Raw genomic sequence first — 19,617 nt, forward strand, 5'->3', positions numbered from 1 at the left:
TAATGAACCAAATTGGATCAAATTAAACATTAATAGGAGAAGTTGGCAAAAGTTGTATATTCTTTCTTTTATGTAGCCTACAGTACATCATAGGCTTTCATGTAACATTACATTTGTGATCCTATATTTGAATTGAACCTAAATATATGTCCCTTTTTAATCGAGAATCTGAGCATTGAGCTAAAAACAAATATAATTGTAGGGTCGTTATTAGTAATATATTTATGCCACACATGGTTTGCTCCAGATTGATACGAGTCTATAGCATCGAGCCCGAATGTGATATTGTTTGCCTATTTTTTGTCTCAAGTTTCATGCATACTTTGTAATGTGACAACAAATAAAGCCTGTTCAAACTGAGTTTCTTGCTTGTGATTCTCTTGTGATTATTTTGTGTAATTGGCAGTCATGCCAACAATGCACCATGCACGCAATACTTGCAGAACTACATCTGATGTGAATTATTTTTACAAACGGAATTGAAAAATTCATAACTTTTGAATCTTGTGAGAAAGATTTGTACCAGATATGACAAACTGACCTGGTGACTCAAGGCAAAGGGGATGATCTCTTTTGGAAGCGTACCTATAATTCGTTTTCGTTGTGTGGCACAATATGCTATAGGCAATATGCTTTTAAAGTCGTATATATCTTAAACGCAAGGACAATTACCACCACCGTTTCATATGAGATCACTTACTCTTTTTTTTTCCTCTCTCCAGAGTGTGTTCTTTACCTTATTATGGGACTGGCACATCCCACCAGCAGTTCCTCCAAATCAGGAAATCAGCACCACGGAGAGCTCCTGTCAAAGAAAGAAAATCTTTTGACAAGTGTGGAACAAATATTTTGTAAATCTGTGCTGAATGTCAAAACTGTTATACATTATCAGTGCCTATAACTGAATGTGTACAAGGCACCTCATGCTAAAAAAACTGGACTTAAAAAATGTTTTGGCAAATAAGTACATGGATTTAAACCTACAGCCTTGGTCTTTACATTTTAAATAAGCTACTAAAATGTAAAATACTGTTTACTTATATATGATGGATATGCCATTTAACTATTTACATTTTAAATACCGTTAAACCTTTAATCCCAGCAACAGCACTCCAATTTCTATGCTTTATCATACTCTGTTGTAGACCACTAAAGCCTGTGGAAACAGAGGTCGGCTTTGATAAACGTATTTACAGATACAGTATAAAGTCAACTGTAGTAACCTGATGGGGAAAAAAGGACAACAGCAAGAAACGATTCCAACTGAAAAAAAACACCTTTCAGTGACATTTAAGCACTGGGGCTGCCCTACAGAGATTCCTCTCTTTGGATTAGGTGTAAGGAATGGCGGTTTACTCACTAACAGAGAATTCATGAGATCAAGACAAAGTCATTTCTGAATGGACAGTTTATTAAGGCTTGATTTCTTCTATAAAGAAAAACCAAGATAGATCTTTTGAACAAGTTATGCCCACTACAACTGTGGTCTATAAGATAATCAATGTTTATTTAGTATTTCATGTCATTAATCCTTTTGTAGTGTTGATACATATACTTTCATAGCTAACCTGACATCCCTCTATTGCAAACTAACATCTTCTGACAGTTATCAATAACGTGCACGTAAGCCCTGTACTACAGTCACAACCAGTTCATGCTTCCTGAGGCAAAGATGGCTGTGACTCAGTCTTCGGTGGCATCCTATAGCTTCTCACCTGCCCATGACTCTGTACGCTGGTTGGAGAGAGCGGTGTCGGTGAAGGCAAACATGTGAAGGGCCTTCACCGTATTGCTTGGATCTACCTAGCTATTGTTTAGTGCAGGTAAAAAGGTGAGGAGATGACGAAAGGATCCTGTTAGAGGTCAGTTCTCTACACTGGCCAGGTAAAAAAATACAACGCAGCTTCACACATCTGGAAATACAGTTGCGAAGCATACGGTTCATACTCGGAGTTACCTCAGCAAAGTGCAGAACTTCTGCCATCTCAAAGTAACAACGGGGTTAAGCTTTGACAGAATCAAAATAGATCAGATGCATCGTTTAACATAATCTGAAAAGACCAAACAACTTAATGTGAATGACTTCAGGCCACAACTGTCAATATCCGTTTCAGTTCAAATATTCCAAACAGAAAATTAGGGATTGGGATCTGGCTATATCTGATCAGGTTACCATGAAGCGACATCAGATTTAAACTCTTACACAAATACACAATATGCCAAAATGAGAAAAGATCCCTTAACATGAAAGAGACAGCCGTGTCGATTAGCAGCATTCCTCTCTGCATCATGGTAACCTCACAATCCACAAAATACTGAACTGACCGCTTCAAAGTAATCAAGAGGATAGAGAACCTGCTGATCTCAAACGCTCACTAACAAATAAACTGCATTCTGGCTTTGAATGCTCTGAAACGAGAACAGGGAGGGGACACCGTCCTTTAAAGGACCAAACAACATCACCAGTCTCACAGAAAAGCTGCAGGACAGAGAATAGTTTAACATTGACTTCCTATATTGCAGCTTGCCATGCAAGGGCATACGCATCTATTAGTTTTTTTAATATCCAATCTTTTTTCCATTGACATACCTGAAAGTAATTTACTGTATCATAATCAATGGTTTCAGTCTAGAACAAACTATTTTTTGCAACAACCAAAAAACACACAGAAACCACATTTCCTTTTTCTTTTTTTCTTACTCGATAGTAAATCAGTTACATTAATTTTTAGGTTATACATTTTTAGGCTTTCTCCATGAATATATAGGCTCCTACGTTAAAGCTTAGCATTACGACCAACATGATAAACCTAATTTGAGGAAAAACCAAACAAAAAACAGAGGATTAAGACAGAATGATGGTGAATGGACAAATATGCGAACCCTCCCCCCCATTTTGTGGAAAGAAAAACGCAAAAGCAACAATTCATTCAATGTAGCGGTTACATAATGACATTTCTGATTATAAAACAATTTAAAATGGTGGATGCGACAATTCTCTTAGACTGGGTTACGTTCACAAGCAGAATCTCCTGATGAAACATACAAAAGACCTCAAGACAAACATAAAAAAGAAAGCAAAGCAGAGGGGTTTAAGGGACGTCAATAGTACAATTTTTGACTTAAATGGTGAGAGTTCTGGTTGTGGAGGACACATCCATTATTTCTTTTCCCAGAGGCCTTTGCAATTCCTCCTCAGAAATGTCTTGAGTCCCTTGTGACTTCACACTATCCCTGATTTCTCCAGCAGTGTCACTGTTTGAGCAGTTCTTTTGAGAAGTCATCAATAATTAGAAAAAGAAAAAAAAAAAACATTAAGGCTCCAGAAATCAGGTTTCTGAAATGAAAATTGTCAGTAGTAAGCCAAAAAATAGAGATTTTGTCGATCTGAATGAAAAATAGATAAACCATTGAAGTTTTATTTTCGCACAGCTCCAAGTCCGACAACGCATTTGGGATCCTCCAACCCTGTTGGCACAGTTAAACCTCTGAAGCATGGCAATGTTGCCCCCCAATGGACAAATAGGGGCAGGACACATCCGTTCCTGATTGTACTGAAATATAAAGTGGCAGATTTTTTTTTCTCCATGGTGCAGTCAAACCCTGATTCAATTGGAAAGAGGTGGTGGTCGGGGCAGGAGAGAGAAAACCAGTCTGGTGAGAGAAGAGTACGAGATGGAACAGGAAGAAAAATATATATATAAAAAAAAAAAAAAAAAAACACTGAACTAAAGTGGTGGTGGCTAGGTAATACATTAAATCAGCTTGTTATCCCTGCACAAGAAGTGGGTGGTACATGGGGCACAAAAAGCACAAGTCTCAACAATGGCAGAGATTCACCAGGATTAAATAGAAAAAAATGAAGGACTTGGTTGCATTTTCATATTCTTCTGTCTCTTAAATCAAAAGTCCTAGTGTAACTGTTGATCAAGCCAAGGATAAATGTCTTCTATTGTTTATTCCTGTTTTGGCGCTCCTGTTAAAAAAAAAAAAAAAATATATATATACCATTAGACATTCAAACATTGTGTAACAGCACAGTAAACTGCAGGACATTTTGATGACGTCTACATATATCTATTTAGATACAATTATCTAAAATGTCATCCTCACTGTGTGAACACAATCAAGAGCAATCACTAATAACTAGGGCTGAATGATTTTTGAAAATAATCTAATTGCAATTTGTTTCAAAAATATTGCAATTTAATATAGAATAATAGTCTTCTGTATTATTCAACAAAGACAAGCAATAAATCATTGTATAGTATGAACAACACAAGATTAAATAGATTAAACAAACTGTTCTTTCCTGGAGGCCAGGCCTGTATGTGATGATGAAATTAGGTGATGCATGAATTTATATGAATGACATCTTTTATTTAACTACTTCAGTCACAGTAGTATATTGAGCACTGACCAAGCCTGGTGTAAACAGAAACAAATCACACAAACTAAAGTGCAGATTGCAGAAATATAAAAACAAATGTGGCTTTACCACAGTATTTAGATTATTGAATTATTATTTACTGTAATAAACATATGTAAACATGTGGATTGCACTTTTTAAACACCATCTTTGAACTTTACTAGACAGTTAAATAAGTAAAAAAATATAGTATATACAACGGGGTATTTTTTTTTTTTACAGCGCACAGTGGAGCTGCCTCCTGCCCCTCCCTCCCCCTCATGAAGTTGCGTGCCACGTGCATGACAGCGTCAACGTTGCACTTGCTCAGAGAGGCTATCGTTACGTCAGTAGTAGCATGCTGCTGCTGGTGTTGCCGTGGGATTAACTGTACTAATAAAACCGTTGAAACAACGCAGCCACGCTGCTGTGAAAGCTCCCTGAACGTCATTTCTCTGAGTCTGGTTGTTACCCCTCTCCGCGGCAGTCTCCTCCGCTCCATATCTTTATAACGGATATAACTGCTAATCGGAGCTAACCGCTAATCAGAGCTAATCGTTGCCAACCGAGCCTTCAGTTCTGCGTGCCTGTATCCATTAACAGCATGTATGGACTGGAGCCCGAATAAAACCCTTCATTTTAGTAAAATGGCTGTAAATGTTTTAAACTACAACACAATACTACAGAAATCTGCTCAAGGTAGGGCGTAGCGTTAGCGTGCTAAGTTCTCTGCGGAGTGCAGACTGATTTGCTCTCACGAGTCACGTGACCAAATCGCAGCCTTTGCAATTAGGAAATTGCATTTAACATATCGCGATATTATTGCAAATGCAATTAATCGTTCAGCCCTACTAATATCGGTCAGAACTTTTAGAAAAAAGTACTTAACACTCGGGGGAGCCAATGACACTAACAAGAAAATTTATCCGTTCTTTACCTGATCCAACCGAGAGCGGTTCTGTATCGGAGAAGGTTCAAAAGTCTGTCAAAAAGAGCAAACGAGGAAACAGAGAGAAAAAATTAGTCTCTCAGACACAAATAAACAGGGAAAACAAAGTAGCATCTAGAAAAAAATTAGCAAGAATACACTTTTATTCTAATCAATTGTGCAAAATAAATATTTTTGGTATATTATAAGGCAACACAGTGAGATTACTGTGCCCACCTTGCGCACCTCCTCTTCCTCTTCCTGCCTCTTCTCATAATGGGAGAAGTCATCAAAGATGGAGGTGGTGTGTTTGTAGGTGGCGATGATCTTGAGCACCTGCTTGGCTTTCTCCAGAGGAACCTCCTGGGTGTCACGCGAGTTGGTCACTGGCTTGTTGTCGTTGTTCTCCAGGCGGATGTGGCGCAGCTGGCTATTAGGCACGTCCTTAACAAACAACCAGTCCACGTCAAACTTGCCCTTCCACTTGTCCTGTGCCCATACACCAGCACTGGTGCCATAGTCCACTGGTGAACGCATCTCTGCCACACCACAGAAATGACCACTGCCATTGACACTGAACAGAAGGTATACAGGGCCTTTAGCATTCATGGCCCGGAAGGCTGAGTCCAGCCGCTTGTTGCCGTGCTCCGTGCTGCACCAGATGGAGTACTTGATGGAGCGATGGATATCGTCCTCAGAGTAGCTCTTAATGATGAAAACACGTCCATTCTTCAAGTTCCATTCAAAGTTCTTGGGGTTGTAGCTATGGGAGGCACGCAGCTTATCCAGCACTGGGTGGGACTCTCCGCCAGGTCCCTGGCTGGCAGAAGTTTGAGGACCACTGTTCCCACTACCAACCATACCCATCACACCACAACCGTCATGGCCAGGGCCACCCTGCCCGTAGCCTTGGTTACGGTTGCGTGGGGCAACCCAACGGGTCTGGGGTTGTGGAGGCTGGGTGTGGTTGTGGTAGGGCTGAGGTGGTGGCTGATGGTGCTGGTGATGGTGGGTCTGTAAGGCCATAGGCTGCATCTGGGGCTGCAACAAAGACTGGGGAGGTGGGGGCTGCATGGGTCCCTGCTGCATGGAGGCTAGAGGTGGCATGCCATGAGGCAGGCCAAGAGGCTGCTGTTGCTGCAGTGGAGCTGTGGCTACTTTAGTCACGGGGCCCTTGTCCCAGGTCCCGATGTTCATGTTGTGTTTGATGGGTGGTGGGGGAAGAGCTCCCCCTGGATTGGGCATCCCTGGCTTCACCTTAGCTTTCAGCTGCTGCGGTTTGGCAGGCTTGCTGGCAATGGCTGCCCAGGAGGTGGGTTTGGGTGGTGGCATTCCAATAGGCGTGGCTCCGTTCCCTGTGGCTGCCACCACAGGTCCACCAATAACTGATCCCACGGCCTTGACTCCTGACCCCTGGCCAGTGACATCCCCTCCGATCTTCAAGCCAACCATACCCTGTTCCAGGCTGTTCATACCGGGGGCCTTGTTGAGGGTGTCACTGTGAAAGCCTGTCTGACCATCAGGCACCAGGGTGCCCCCCAGAGAACTGGGGGGATAGCTGTAGCTGCCACCGTATGCTGAACTTTGAGTCTGCTGGCCCTGGGAGCCACTTGTGCCCCAAGCAGAGAAAGCAGGGTTTTCAGGGAAAAAATTAAACCTGTGGGGGTAGATGCTGCTTCCCAGACCCCCCGGCTGGCCAAACACTGTGTCTGGCATAAAGTGATGGTCTCCATTACTCAAGGGTCCATAGGGGGTGAGGTATGGAATAGGGGGGTCCCCTCCTGTGGACCAGGGAGCCTCACTGAGGGGATACGGAAATCCAATGGAGGGGGCATAGTAGCTGGACAGGTAGGGGTCGGTAATAGACTGGTAGCTGTTGTTCTGGATGAATAAAGGTCAGCAGAGCCACAATATTAGCAAGTGACTTACAGTTTGATTTTAATCAGATATGATTTTAAATAAAACTATTTTAAATGGTTTTCTAACTTCATTTAACATGAGTGACCAACTTAATACATGCATTTTATGGTTGGGCAATAACTTAACATAAAACTTAATGCCATAAGAATACAATTCTGCTGAAAAGACCACAGCATGTTATACTACAAATTCCTGTTGTACATTTTTTTTTAAGTGTTTGTTTTTAATACTTAAAAAGGTCCAATATGTAATTTACTGTAATAAATCGAAAAATTACCCAAATGTGTCATCAGATATTAAGTAAATATGCTAAGTTGAAATACTATCTTTTCTGACAACAATGCTAATGCCAGTATTTTATCCTTTTGAAATTTCCGTTCCATGACGGAATATCGGTTTGTGTTTTGGCCTGTGTGTTGTTATCAACTACCCAGTTTGACAGCCAGGCCGGGTTGCCAGATATACCTGTAAAAATTTAAACCCAGTGCGCTACAGCTGTAACATTAGTACAGCCATGAAAGCAGCAAACAAACACGCTCAACGGAGAAAGATTCTACCCGACCCCCGGCATGTTTCTACATACAGTTGCGTGACCAGAGATGTAACTAATCCCAGGTAAAGTGATGTATTTGAAAGATGGAGACAGCTTAGAGCCCAAAAGGATGCAGAGTTGGCTAATTTCCTCCTGAATAGGTAAGCATTGGCTTCAGGCTAATTTATCACGGCTACAATGGACTGGCCATTTGTGTACTCAGATTGAATTATATAGCTATTGTACTCGCTAGCTGATTACTCGCAAAATCAATTAAGACACAACCAGTAAAGTAATCCAGACTGGTCCTGGCTAACGCCACCATGCTAACCGCTAACATTACCGGAGGACCAGGCAAGTGGGCCATGGCTGTTTACAACATGTAGCCTGTTCAGCGGCCGTAGCCGACAACGGTGAGTTATTTTATGCCAAGAGAGGGGTACTGTAAATCGGGAGGACCGTGAGATTGCAGTGTGTTTAGCGATTGTTGCCGTAATTCAGCTCATAAAGTATGTTCAGCCGGGTGGAGAGGACGGCAAGATAGTGTTACTTTTAGCTGTTCCTACTGTAGCTAATTCTAAGCCTAGGAAGTGTGTCTGTCCGTCGGGTGTAGAGGACATCGAGGTCGTTGTGTTTTAGCGGTTCCTATTGTAATTCTAAGCTGAAAAAGTGCGTCTGTCAGTTGCGTACATAGCTCCCTGTGAGCACTGGCTTTTATAACTGTCAATATAGCCAGCATCTAACGTTAGCTACTCCGCTGTGCTGCGAAGTATGTCTGGCTGTGTGAGACAAGCATCAACATTGTTGTGGATGCTACGGTCTCAGCCTGGCAACCTCCGGGAACTTCGAGTCTGGGGAGGAGGGGGCGGGGGAGACGACTCTCTCCAATATTTTGAATTTTGAACTATTTTAAACACTAGCTGTCAGTATTACATATTGCACCTTTAACTGTGGCGTACAGCTCAGTGTTTAGATCATCAGTTTTATTATTTTATAAGTGATTGAGCACACATTTGCCATATTGTGGCACACCGATAAAAGAAATATTTAAGAAATCAATATCACAATTTTCCTAACAACTGTCTTAAGATAGAGATATTGAGCTTTACCTGTGTTGATTGACCAGTGAGGTATGGCTCAAAGTCATTGTCATGGACAGTCTCCTTCTGATGCAGTGAACCATTTTGCACTGCAACAAAACATAATTACATTAATATACACTTAAATGTACAGGTTCAGTTTATTGAAGACAGATAGCAATAGTTGTTTTAGCTATCAAGTTGTTTTGAGTTTGGAATGTGACTTAGGCTTAAATTATGTTGTAAAAAAAAAAGAATCCTATTTTATTTGGTCAGCTCCAACACTGCACAGAAATAGATTTAAGGATAACCCTATATAAAGATTTACTGCTACTCATCATTTCATATGATCATGAGATGTGGTATTCAATTCTGTCCGTTCCTCTTGTATGTGCATGTGTTCTTCCCAAAAAATTTAATCACTAAGCCATGTTAAGCCAAGCCTAGACTGCAGGTGAATCAGCCTGTGGCCAGCTGCCAACGAGGCCTGCAGGTGAAGCGTTGAGTCAAGACCTGCCTGTCACTCAACCAACTGAAAACTGCAGTAAATCAAAGATGACTTGAACATCATAAAAAAAAATACAATTACAAGGCCATAACAACACCGTCGCCAACGCTTACGTTAGTGAGGAACTGACAACATGCACTACCAGTAAATCATTATGTATAGCTGGGGTTAGTGGTGGCATTGAGGGAAGAGTGAGACTGGAAATACCCCCCCACCCCAAAAAATATTCTTGATTGCTGATTTATGTTTACATTTTTTTGCACACTGTAGGGATAAAAGGTGGCTATAAAACTTTGCAGTTTGCCCCCTCACAAAGGATTCTGTGGTCAGCTTGAAGGGACCAAAGAATAAAAAAAAAAGTCCATGGAAGCTTCTAAAACCACTCAAAACCATCTGCTGTGTATATTTAAAAATGGTCATATTTGTTTTGGCAAAATACGGCTGAAGGACTCTGCCTTTGTTTCAAATGGTTTGCGCATATAGAGAGCCTGCCTGTCACTCTCCCATGGTCAAGAGAATTCTTCTTTCCTAGTTTCTGACCACTTTGACATGTGTAGGTGCAGGAGATGTACTATCTACACAAACCAATGTACACACATTTACAGGGTTAGGGTTGAAACAGAACAACTGTATTTTTGGAATATGATTGGAACATCTTCAGAATAAGGATGAACAGTAGCAAGGTAGATTATGCTGCAAGTGAAATTTATACTAGATTCCAAGCTGACTACAATCTCCATTTTTTGTGAAATAGCAAATTACAAACTTTTACTCACAACTTTCAAGGCTACGGGGGTTGAGCCTGTCATACTCAAAAGACAGATTTGGGTGTGCCATAACCTCAGGAACCAAATATGTAACTGCCAAAACATTAGAGATTGCATCAATAGACGGCATTAGAATTGTGCAGGGAAAACTGAGCATAAGCATCATGGACATTTTCTCATCATGGATACTATCAGCAAACAAAGAAATAAAATATTTTCCCCCACAAGCCACCTGCACTTTTAATGACATGGTGGATGTTGTACTCCAATGTGTCTCACATGTGTATGGCTTTCCCAGTATGCCCCCACTCAATTATTAAAACCCTGACCGGGATATTGTTTATGTCGTACTAACTTCTGCAGAACATATTCACAATACAGCGAGGCAAATTATTTCAGGAAAACATATTTCCCTCCAATTATGGTACGATGGTTACAGATAATAGCAAATAAACTTATCCCAAACGGTTTTTAACTTGTGCGTTTTGTTAACACTGTGCCAAAACCCAGCTAAATTATTCAATTATGTTCCCAAAATAATGTGTAGCCTGACAGTAGTGTATATCAGAGAATGAAAGGCTGGTGTATGTAATGCTGATTTAGTCAAAGAAGATATGCCCAGACTAAACAGATATCTAAACAAATTCAGTCCTCTGTGATGCCGCAACTCACCTTTAGATGCTTGTCCCTTTGATCTCTGCATCCATGTTGGATCATGAAAAGAAAAAGGAGACATGGTTATCTTTGCTGAATTGAGATTTAGACGGAGTGCAGCCTCATATATTAGCAATGTATTTGCTCAGAAGTTGAACATTAAAGACTACTTCCTTAAAAGACGCAATGCAAAACATGTAATGTTACGCTGCAGTGAAAGCTGTATACTTACAGTTGCCTACGATAGTTAAAAGTAATTTATTTGGTGTGTAACTTTTGGCGTTAAATCACACACATCTTCGCTAGCTAACGTAACTAACGTTAGCCTTCCTTAAATGGCTTTATACATGCCAATAACGGTAATGCAGCTTGTAACTTAGTTTGTCATAATAGTCTGAATACATGTGGGTCCCTCTAGAAACAATGCAGGGGTTTGTATCACCTTCCATACAAAGTTACGTTAGCTTGGAACTCGGTTTAATTATTTCAACGTTAGCCTTGGGTATCACGTAACGTTATTCTGCCAAATGTGGTGAGTTTTTCTGCTACGTTGGTTGTACAAACACATGGCCTCAGTTAATAATGCGTTTGAAAACTGTTTATATGGTAACGTATAACTTAGTGTCATCTTTCTTGAATGTCCAGTAAAAACAAACATTCAACTGTTTAACGGAACGTAGCTAACTTGCTAGCTACATGCATGCACCGGCCAACGTTAGTGGCTAGCCAGCACTTCCGAGCAATAGCCATAGCCCAGTAAATCGTTAGCAGGTAGCTAGCTTGCAAGCTCTCTACAGGCGAGGTAACGTTACATTGTTCTTCCTACCTGAGGGTCAATGCTTGTGGCAGACATAATTCATTAAGCAAGTCCCTGGATTCTCACAGAGCCTGAGCTTGTGACTGTATTTCAAGCCCCGTGATTTGAAAGCAAGTTCACAGCTCAGTTACAGTTAGCTATGTGGCTAATTATGCCGCTTAGCGTGTGGCTAGTAGTTGTAGCGCAGCCTCAGCTGTATGTTTTCCGCTGTGAGCACGTATCCCAACTTCCACAGCTCAAGTCTGTCGCCTCGGATACTGTGTCCGAAAGCAGTCAAGTCCTGGCACAGGTTTTCAAGTAAACGTTAGCTATGTGTCGCCGAATGGACCTTTCGGTGCTTGAATATTTCTGCCCTCGGTCGCCTTTTACTTTGTCTTTATTATTCCAGAGAGAGAGCCCTCCTCAGTTACGTTAAAGCCCTGTACTACACTTCCCCAATGGCTGCTCCATCCGGGCTTTGAGCTGCCGCTGCAGTTCACGTCATTCACCGCGGGGTGGCAAAAGTTTGAAGCATCTTCCGTTGAACAAAGTGAGTATTATTTCTGAGATTTAGAATAGAATACAAAGATAGCGAAAAACGAATGAACACCCAACTCATAAACATGGATACTCAAGTTAAAAAGTGTACTCTTTACTTACATTACTGACATTGTGCTATTTTCTGCAATCTCTGTGTGTAAACCAGTGGTTCCCATTGCAAACTTCATGTTGGTCCCCTAAACGAACCCAATTCATAAGATTTCGTCCCAAGGGTCCCCATCTGATAAGAATTTAGCTTTTAAGATGTTTTATAACAGAAAGTGTATGACACCCGTGACCAAAATTCTGTCATTGTGTTACTTATGGTTGGAATGGTAGTGGCAGCTTGTTAAAAACATACTTCGCCACTTCTTGCAGGATGTAAGAGTTCTGTAGACCACCATGTCCAACTTTAACATGCACGGCTATCCAGTGATGACGAGGCTCTCAGAGAATGAAAAACGGTTTATTCCAGGGATATGATAAAAAAGGGTCAAAACACACATTGTACAACTATTACCTGAATTCTAATACATTACATTTTAAATGTCATAAAACAATTTACTTTTGCAATGGGATTAAAATGCAAAACTGTAAATAATACAACATGGCTCTTACAGGAATTATAGTGAAAATAATTATTCCCCTGTTTGCTGGGGACCCCCTTGTAACTCCCTCAAGGGAAACAACCAGGGAGGCTATCAGCAGACAGTGTGTGGATTGTCTGCTGGGCCTGAAGATCTGATACAGTTTAGCACAGTGCAGTGTGCATGTGAGGTACTGGAATGTAAAAATGACACAAGGTAGAAAAGGGCCACAGTTACCTTGATCATTGCAAAGTTTAAAGTCTACATCAGTCAAATTCCTTGTGGTCACATTCCAGCATTCAGCTCTTTTTGGCAGGTGACCCCATAGGCCAGTGGTTCTCAACCTTTTTTGTGCCAGCGCCCCCCTATCCATTATCCAGGTCCCTAACGCCCCCCATCAAATATTATGTAGGCTAAATGCCCCGAATATTAATGATTACGCCCCAATATAGGCCTATTATTGTTGTTACTATTGTTATCAAAAATAATCAAAAAATCAAATCATTGAATGACAAACAACACATGTATTAGTTTCCCAGGTATCAAAAAGCCATGTGAATAGAAATTATATATATTTACAGGTTTTTAAAAACAAATGCAACCATTTGACATTCAAATTAAATAACAGCAGCCAATCAGAACAACTAGATATGTAACATTCAAACTATAAATAGGTATTATCAAAAGGCCTGCTGCATGGTGTGAACCTCAGCACCTTTAGAAGATGACTATAATTTGAATGTCCTTTTTTGTTTGTGAAGTGACCTTGGGTGTCATGAAATGAGCTTTAAATAAAATGTATTATTATTATTATTATTATTACAAACACTAACAGTAGCCAATCAGAAACAGCTAGCAATTTAACATTCAAATCTATTTTTCATTCAAATCTAAAATCGAACTGTTCCAACGGAAAACAAGCACACACACACACACACACACACACACACACACACACACACACACAAGTATTTTGGTGATGACAAACGACTTGAAGAACGACACCTAGCTACTGCCGAATGGAAATAAGTTTACAACCTTCGAAAGTTAGTGAGAGACGTTTTTTAATACTTAGAAGAGTCTAGCTATGTTTGCTATCGCCTGTCTTGCGAGTAAATAGCAGAAAAAAACGTTTGGAGAAAACGCCCCCCCCCCCCACATCACGCTATGTTTTGTGGAGGTGTCTCTTTTCTTTCTCTCTTTCTCCGTGAAATTAAGCTGCCTTCAGGTACAGTAGGAAACGTTGTTTAATAAACCATCTGACGAAAAAGTGTTACGGTTAAATATAAAGTCTACTTGTGCTACATTGGGGGGGGGGGGTTACAGAAAACAACAGGACGTCGCGGCGATTGCTTTTTTTTATCTGAACGCAGCGTCATGTAGTAGCTACAGAGCTCATTTAAGACGATGCTCTGACGTCCCGTTTCCATGAAGGCAGCACGGAGCTGCGCCAAACAAAGCTGACAGAAGCACAGAGAAGTTAGGATTCTCGTGCTCTTGTCGCAGTGCTGTAAACTGGCAGCTTTTAATGTTGCAGACTACTTATTCTTTAGTAGTTTAAGTGTAAACATGTGTTGTTATTGTGAATCTTTGGTTTAAACTAGCGTCACAAACAAACGCCCCCCAAGGGCACCTCAACGCCCCCCTTTCCAAAATATTGCTTCCAACGCCCCCCATCATCTTCTGAACGCCCCCTGGGGGGCGGGGGCGGTACCGCCCCCGTTGAGAAACACTGCCATAGGCAGACGAACTTCCTGCAAATTTGAGATTTGCTCTGCAAGTCCGTCTGTCCAAGAGCCCATTCAAGCCCATTTCCAATTTTTCCAAATCGAGGCACCAATCACAACCGTTGAGGCGGGCTTAACACGATGACAATAGCGCAGCGACGTTTAAGCGTCATCTCCTTCATCGCTCTGATTGGTTTTAGGTCTATCCAATTGCGCCCAGAGGCATTTGAGAGGCGTCCGTTGGTGACGCCCTTTTGGAAATGGGCTGTGAATGAACCTTCCCCAGACCCACTCTCAGTTACAACTGAGAAGGGTCTGTTGTCAACCAGGCTAATAGGCAGTGGCATTATGGCATTATGGAATAGAAACGTAGGCTACTTTTTATAGGATTTGTATTGGAAATGTGTCTGTGTGGGGCAAGGATGGGAGTTTCTCAGTACCATGCATGTAGTAGGCTACATAGCAGGTTGAAACTTATAATGGCAGAATAACTCTGATGTCATGGCAATTTCAGCATGACTAGAAAGTTATGACCTGGTTAGTTCTGGCCTGCAATATATTTCAGCAATATATTACAGTAGTCAATACTCCCTTTACCACCAGGAGGCAGCAATGATGCACCCACAGCCCCCTAAATTCTGTCAAAAGTCAAACCTATACCCTACTGTTTATACAGTAGCTATTCATTTTACTGACGGTATACAAAGCAGTTCATTTCCCGTCTTGTGTAGCTTATGTTTTAACTCATGGCTGGCTATTTCAAATGTAACATCCTAAAATATGTGGCCAACAAAGTATTCAAAACAATATTGATATACATGTTATGATTTAAGTCTTCAAAAAGCTATGGCCACAACAACAAATCCCACAAACAAGAATAAAACAGTGCACCCTGAACTTTGAGTATTGTAGCCTATTGCCCCAAGGAACAAGTATGACTACACAGCTTATTAGTTTGTGTTGAACTATTTAACTCCTTCATCCTCACTTTTAATCTTCAAACTCAAGAGCAAAGGGAGGATACATTAAGTAGGCCCTTGGGGAAACAAACACCCAATAGAGAGAAAGATCAAATAGGATAAACAGGATAAAGGTCCACTTTTGTGCTTGTAATACTTTGAAAGGTCAAGTTTTCTTTCTAATATGAGATGAAGTCTTTGGGCATTTGTTGAAATCCCTTTATTCATGTAGACTTATAGGTTTAAGTTATATGTTTCTGTTATTCAGTTGTAAGCTTTAAAGTGCCCTCATTATGCTTAATGGTATTTTTTAATAACGTTGTAATATCCCTTTCTACTCATATTAGTTGTTAGGCCATAGTATTCTCTGAAATGCTTTACATGTTTCCCCCTAAGAGGCGGAGCAACATGGCATGTTCAGGCTTTCATTCATTCAAGGATCAATGAGCATACATTCTGGCATTTGGTGGCTTTTCTGGAAAGCAGTCTCCTGTAGGCCGCTGTGCAGGCCCCCACAGCTGATCATATTATTTCAGCTGGTGTGCTGCACTCACCTTCAGTGTGCGCTCCACTATGGACCGTAAAAGGGATGACTGGCACAGGACAAGAAGAGAAAGGAAAACCTACATGCCACAGAATGACGGATGACAGGAGTACTATGCTGCGCATCCTTGAGCAGCCTGAGATGCGAAGAGAAGTGGAGAGACTTCGAACTTTTCAGAACTGGCCAGCAGATGCACCTGTCACATCTGGAGACCTGGCCAAGGCGGGTTTCTTTTTTCTAGGCCCCGGGGATAAAGTCCAATGTTTCTGCTGTGGAGGGATTTTAAGATGTTGGGTACACGGGGACAGCCCGGCCACCGAGCACAAGAGGCATTTTCCCACTTGCAGTTTCATACTTGGTCGAGCTGTGGGAAATATTCCACTCCAAGTCGGATCCTCCGACTCTGTGGACGGCCAGCTGTTGAGTCAACTCCAGAGGATGACTATGGATGAGCAGGGGACAGCTGGACAAGCGGTCTACCCAGAGATGGAGGCTGAGGATTCCCGGCTCACCACTTTCCACAACTGGCCCACCGAGGCCTCAGTCCAGCCAGATGTTCTTGTCAGAGCAGGATTTTTCTACACAGGTACTAATTGTCTTACTATAAAGCCTAAAAACATGTATATGCTCCTTCTTTAATGTCTTAATATTTAGTGAGTGCCTGTGAGTAGATTTCAGTAAAAATATTCAGCACTGACCCAGTCCCTGCTAGAGCGACCTCTCTTTGTGAGAGAGTTCATGGTACAATTGTCCTGCTGAGTCATGATGTTGTGGACAGAACAACCTGGACAAAGCTGGGGCTGCTAAAGAAGTAGGGCTTCCACAGCTTCAGGCAGTACACAGAGTGAAAACCAACACAAAATAATGCAATCAAATAAAGTGACCCTACAATGGTTCACACTTTTTTTAAGCTACTAGTGTTCATTTTGTTGAGACTGTGTCAGAGAAGGGTTGATTCACCTTTATTGTAATTTGTACAGGTTTTAGTTTGTGCATCGGACTGATCCATAAAGACATGGTCTGTGTTCAGTTGTCAAGCTGTAGAGTCATTAGACTCTTCTCACAGTAGTCCTGTTCATCCTGACAGGTCATGGTGACAATGTCAAATGCTTCCACTGTGATGGAGGGCTGAGGAACTGGGAGCCAGGAGACGACCCCTGGCAGGAACATGCCAAGTGGTTTCCACGGTAACAGCCGGACTTGTCACAAGACAGATATAGACATCAGTTGAATACATAATTTGCCTATGCACTGGCAAATGAAAATGGTTTTCTAAATATATATTTTGTTGTTGTTCTGTGTGCTGCATTTATGCTTTAGCAGGTTATAAAACAGCATCTTTATATTTGTCAGATGTGAGTTTTTAATCCAGGCGAGAGGGCAGGAGTACATCAGCAACATACAAGATGCTCATTTCCATCTGGGTGACACTGTGGTGAGAGCCTTTATCCCTCTTATCTGCTCAGAATAAAGTCTGTTTGGTATACAGCAGACATTATAATCACACACTGATAAATAACAGTTTGTCATTGCTGCATTTAAATCAGTCATGACTGTCATTGTAAATTCAAAACGTTATTACTTTTTCTAGGGTGGATCACAGACCCCCACAGGCAGAGATATCGGATCCAGAAATGGTAAGTCATACAAAACTGAAACAAGGCAGGGAATGATGGTTATGTACAGGTACCAAGAAAGACTCTTTACTCCCACCATGTAGACCTGAATAACAAGATAGTCGCCTGCTTTAATGCCAATAATTATAATTGTGTATCTTTGTGACCATATGGTCACTGGTCTTGTCTTCCTCACCTCTTCCCCCCTCTCATCTCCTAGATATGGTCGGAGGTCTGGGAGCTTCCTCGGCCATGCTTTCTCCGGTCGTGCAGACTGTGCTGCAGATGGGATTTGAAGCCAGCCTGGTGGAGAGTCTGGTTCAGACCAAGTACCTTTTGACAGGTCAGCACTACACTTCTGTGTCTGACCTGGTCACTGACGTACTCCAGGCGGAGCAGGAGGACAGACAGAGGGGGCCACAGAGCAGAGGTAACAGCCAGTGGTGGAAAGCAACAAGTACATTTAATAAGTACCATACTTGAGTATTTCCATTTTATGCTACTTTATACTTCTACTCCACTAAAATTCAATGGAAAATATTGTACTTTTTTTTTACTCAACTACATTGATCAGTTATAGTTACGTTTCAGATTATTATTTATTTTTATACATAAAACACATATACGCTTCTAAAATACAATACATTGTTAAAGATTAAGCCAGTGGTTTCCAACCTTTTGAGTTGTGAGCAGTTCACATTACTTTTACTTTTGATAATTTAAGTGCATTTTGCTAATGATGCTTTTGTACTTTTACTTAAAGCTTTAGTGCGTAACTTTTTGGTATTAATGAACGTCCGTTACATTCAAGCCATTGCCAAATGAGTTGCTACAAGGCTAATTAAGACTATCAGCTCCACACAACTCTCTCTGTATTTCTCAGTATGGCTATGTTCAGAAGATTGTGTCGTCCGGTGAATTTCCAGCGCAGAAGCTCGAGTGAAGATAATAACCTTTTCTGAAGAGTCCATCATGTTTTTTTAATCCTCCGTGTCCTCATTGGCTACTAGCAACTGCGTGGAGGAGGGGTGGGAGCGCGTGCGCGATCACGGAAGGCTTGTATCATGTGGACGTGTCTACAGTTTTGTCATTACTTAGAATTCCTCATGGGGTGACAGAAACTGTGCACTATAGCTTGTAATAGAGTATTTTTTTTACATTGATGTATTGGTACTTTTACTCAAGTAAAGGATCTGAATACTTTTTCCACCACTGGTAAAAGTCAACTAAAGGTATCAATGATTAGCATGCTAAACCACTGTCATTTTTCACAGTAATCTATTCAAATACAATTTGCCAATTCATTTTGTTGACCATTTAATATGAGCAATAATGTGAGCAAAATTAGCAATAACCCACATTTTAATGTTACAATGGATGTCATAAGTTTGTAATATGTTTAACTCCTTCTCATTCTGTCTCTATTCATGTTTGTGTCCTTCAGAGCCAGAGACGAGGCAGGGCTCCAGTGCTGGAAATGTGAGGACACAAACACCCATCAGAGAGAAAGGTCAGAGGGCAACACCTATATGATTTGTAGGAAAACATTTGTGCTTGTAACACTTTTCATAATCAATAGTTGCTGACATACGATTGCTCTATCCGATAGACACGACACTTCGCTCCTACATAGTGCGAGTTTCCTCATCTAAATTTTCTGTTTGTGGTTTCTCCAACAGTGAAGGACCCCAGCCCAGAGGAGCTGCTGAGGCAGCTGCAGGAGGAAAGGACCTGTAAGGTGTGCATGGACAAACTGGTGTCCATCGTCTTCATCCCCTGTGGCCATTTGGTGGTGTGTGGTGATTGCGCTGCCAGCCTGCGTCACTGCCCCATCTGCAGAGCTGTTATTAGGGGCAGTGTTCGTGCATTCATGTCCTAAGGCTGTAGTGAGGATCCACTGTTATACAAGTGTTGCATGAGTGGCCTTGAGTTTTCCCCTGTACTCATTTTACCTTGTACTGATACTAAATAAAGATGATTGCTGGTTGGTTGAGATCATTTTTCTATAATAAACATTTTAAGCTGTTCAAAATATGTGTATGCTCATTATTA

General features: G+C 41.3%; 2 protein-coding genes across 5 annotated transcripts; one reads left to right on the top strand and one right to left on the bottom strand.

Annotated features, from left to right (window-relative positions):
• Nucleotides 1–1,390: 1,390 nt before the first annotated feature.
• LOC120558364 (YTH domain-containing family protein 1-like) lies at nt 1,391–12,087 on the bottom strand. Of its 3 annotated transcripts, none has more exons than XM_039799335.1 (7): nt 11,623–12,087; nt 10,815–10,839; nt 10,152–10,235; nt 8,898–8,977; nt 5,583–7,217; nt 5,346–5,390; nt 1,391–3,976 (listed from the first exon to the last, which is right to left on the bottom strand). In XM_039799335.1, exons 1-7 carry the CDS (start codon nt 11,647–11,649, stop codon nt 3,950–3,952), a joined length of 1,923 nt encoding a protein of 640 aa, XP_039655269.1. In that variant the 5' UTR covers nt 11,650–12,087; the 3' UTR covers nt 1,391–3,949. The 3 variants fall into 3 exon arrangements, with proteins under 3 accessions (XP_039655269.1, XP_039655268.1, XP_039655270.1); XM_039799334.1 differs by having other exon boundaries at nt 5,574–7,217; XM_039799336.1 differs by lacking the exon at nt 10,152–10,235 and having other exon boundaries at nt 5,574–7,217.
• A 3,789-nt stretch (nt 12,088–15,876) lies between these two features.
• On the top strand, nt 15,877–19,597 carry birc7 (baculoviral IAP repeat containing 7). 2 transcript variants are annotated; one of them, XM_039799338.1, is made up of 7 exons: nt 15,877–16,535; nt 17,037–17,136; nt 17,303–17,384; nt 17,541–17,586; nt 17,786–17,908; nt 19,010–19,075; nt 19,245–19,597. In XM_039799338.1, the coding sequence occupies exons 1-7, from the start codon at nt 15,995–15,997 to the stop codon at nt 19,442–19,444; spliced, it is 1,158 nt and encodes a 385-aa protein (XP_039655272.1). In that variant the 5' UTR covers nt 15,877–15,994; the 3' UTR covers nt 19,445–19,597. The 2 variants fall into 2 exon arrangements, with proteins under 2 accessions (XP_039655272.1, XP_039655271.1); XM_039799337.1 differs by having other exon boundaries at nt 15,883–16,535; nt 17,786–17,995.
• Nucleotides 19,598–19,617: the final 20 nt, after the last annotated feature.

Source organism: Perca fluviatilis, chromosome 5, assembly GCF_010015445.1.
Source record: "Perca fluviatilis chromosome 5, GENO_Pfluv_1.0, whole genome shotgun sequence".
NCBI classification, from domain to species: Eukaryota; Metazoa; Chordata; class Actinopteri; order Perciformes; family Percidae; genus Perca; species Perca fluviatilis.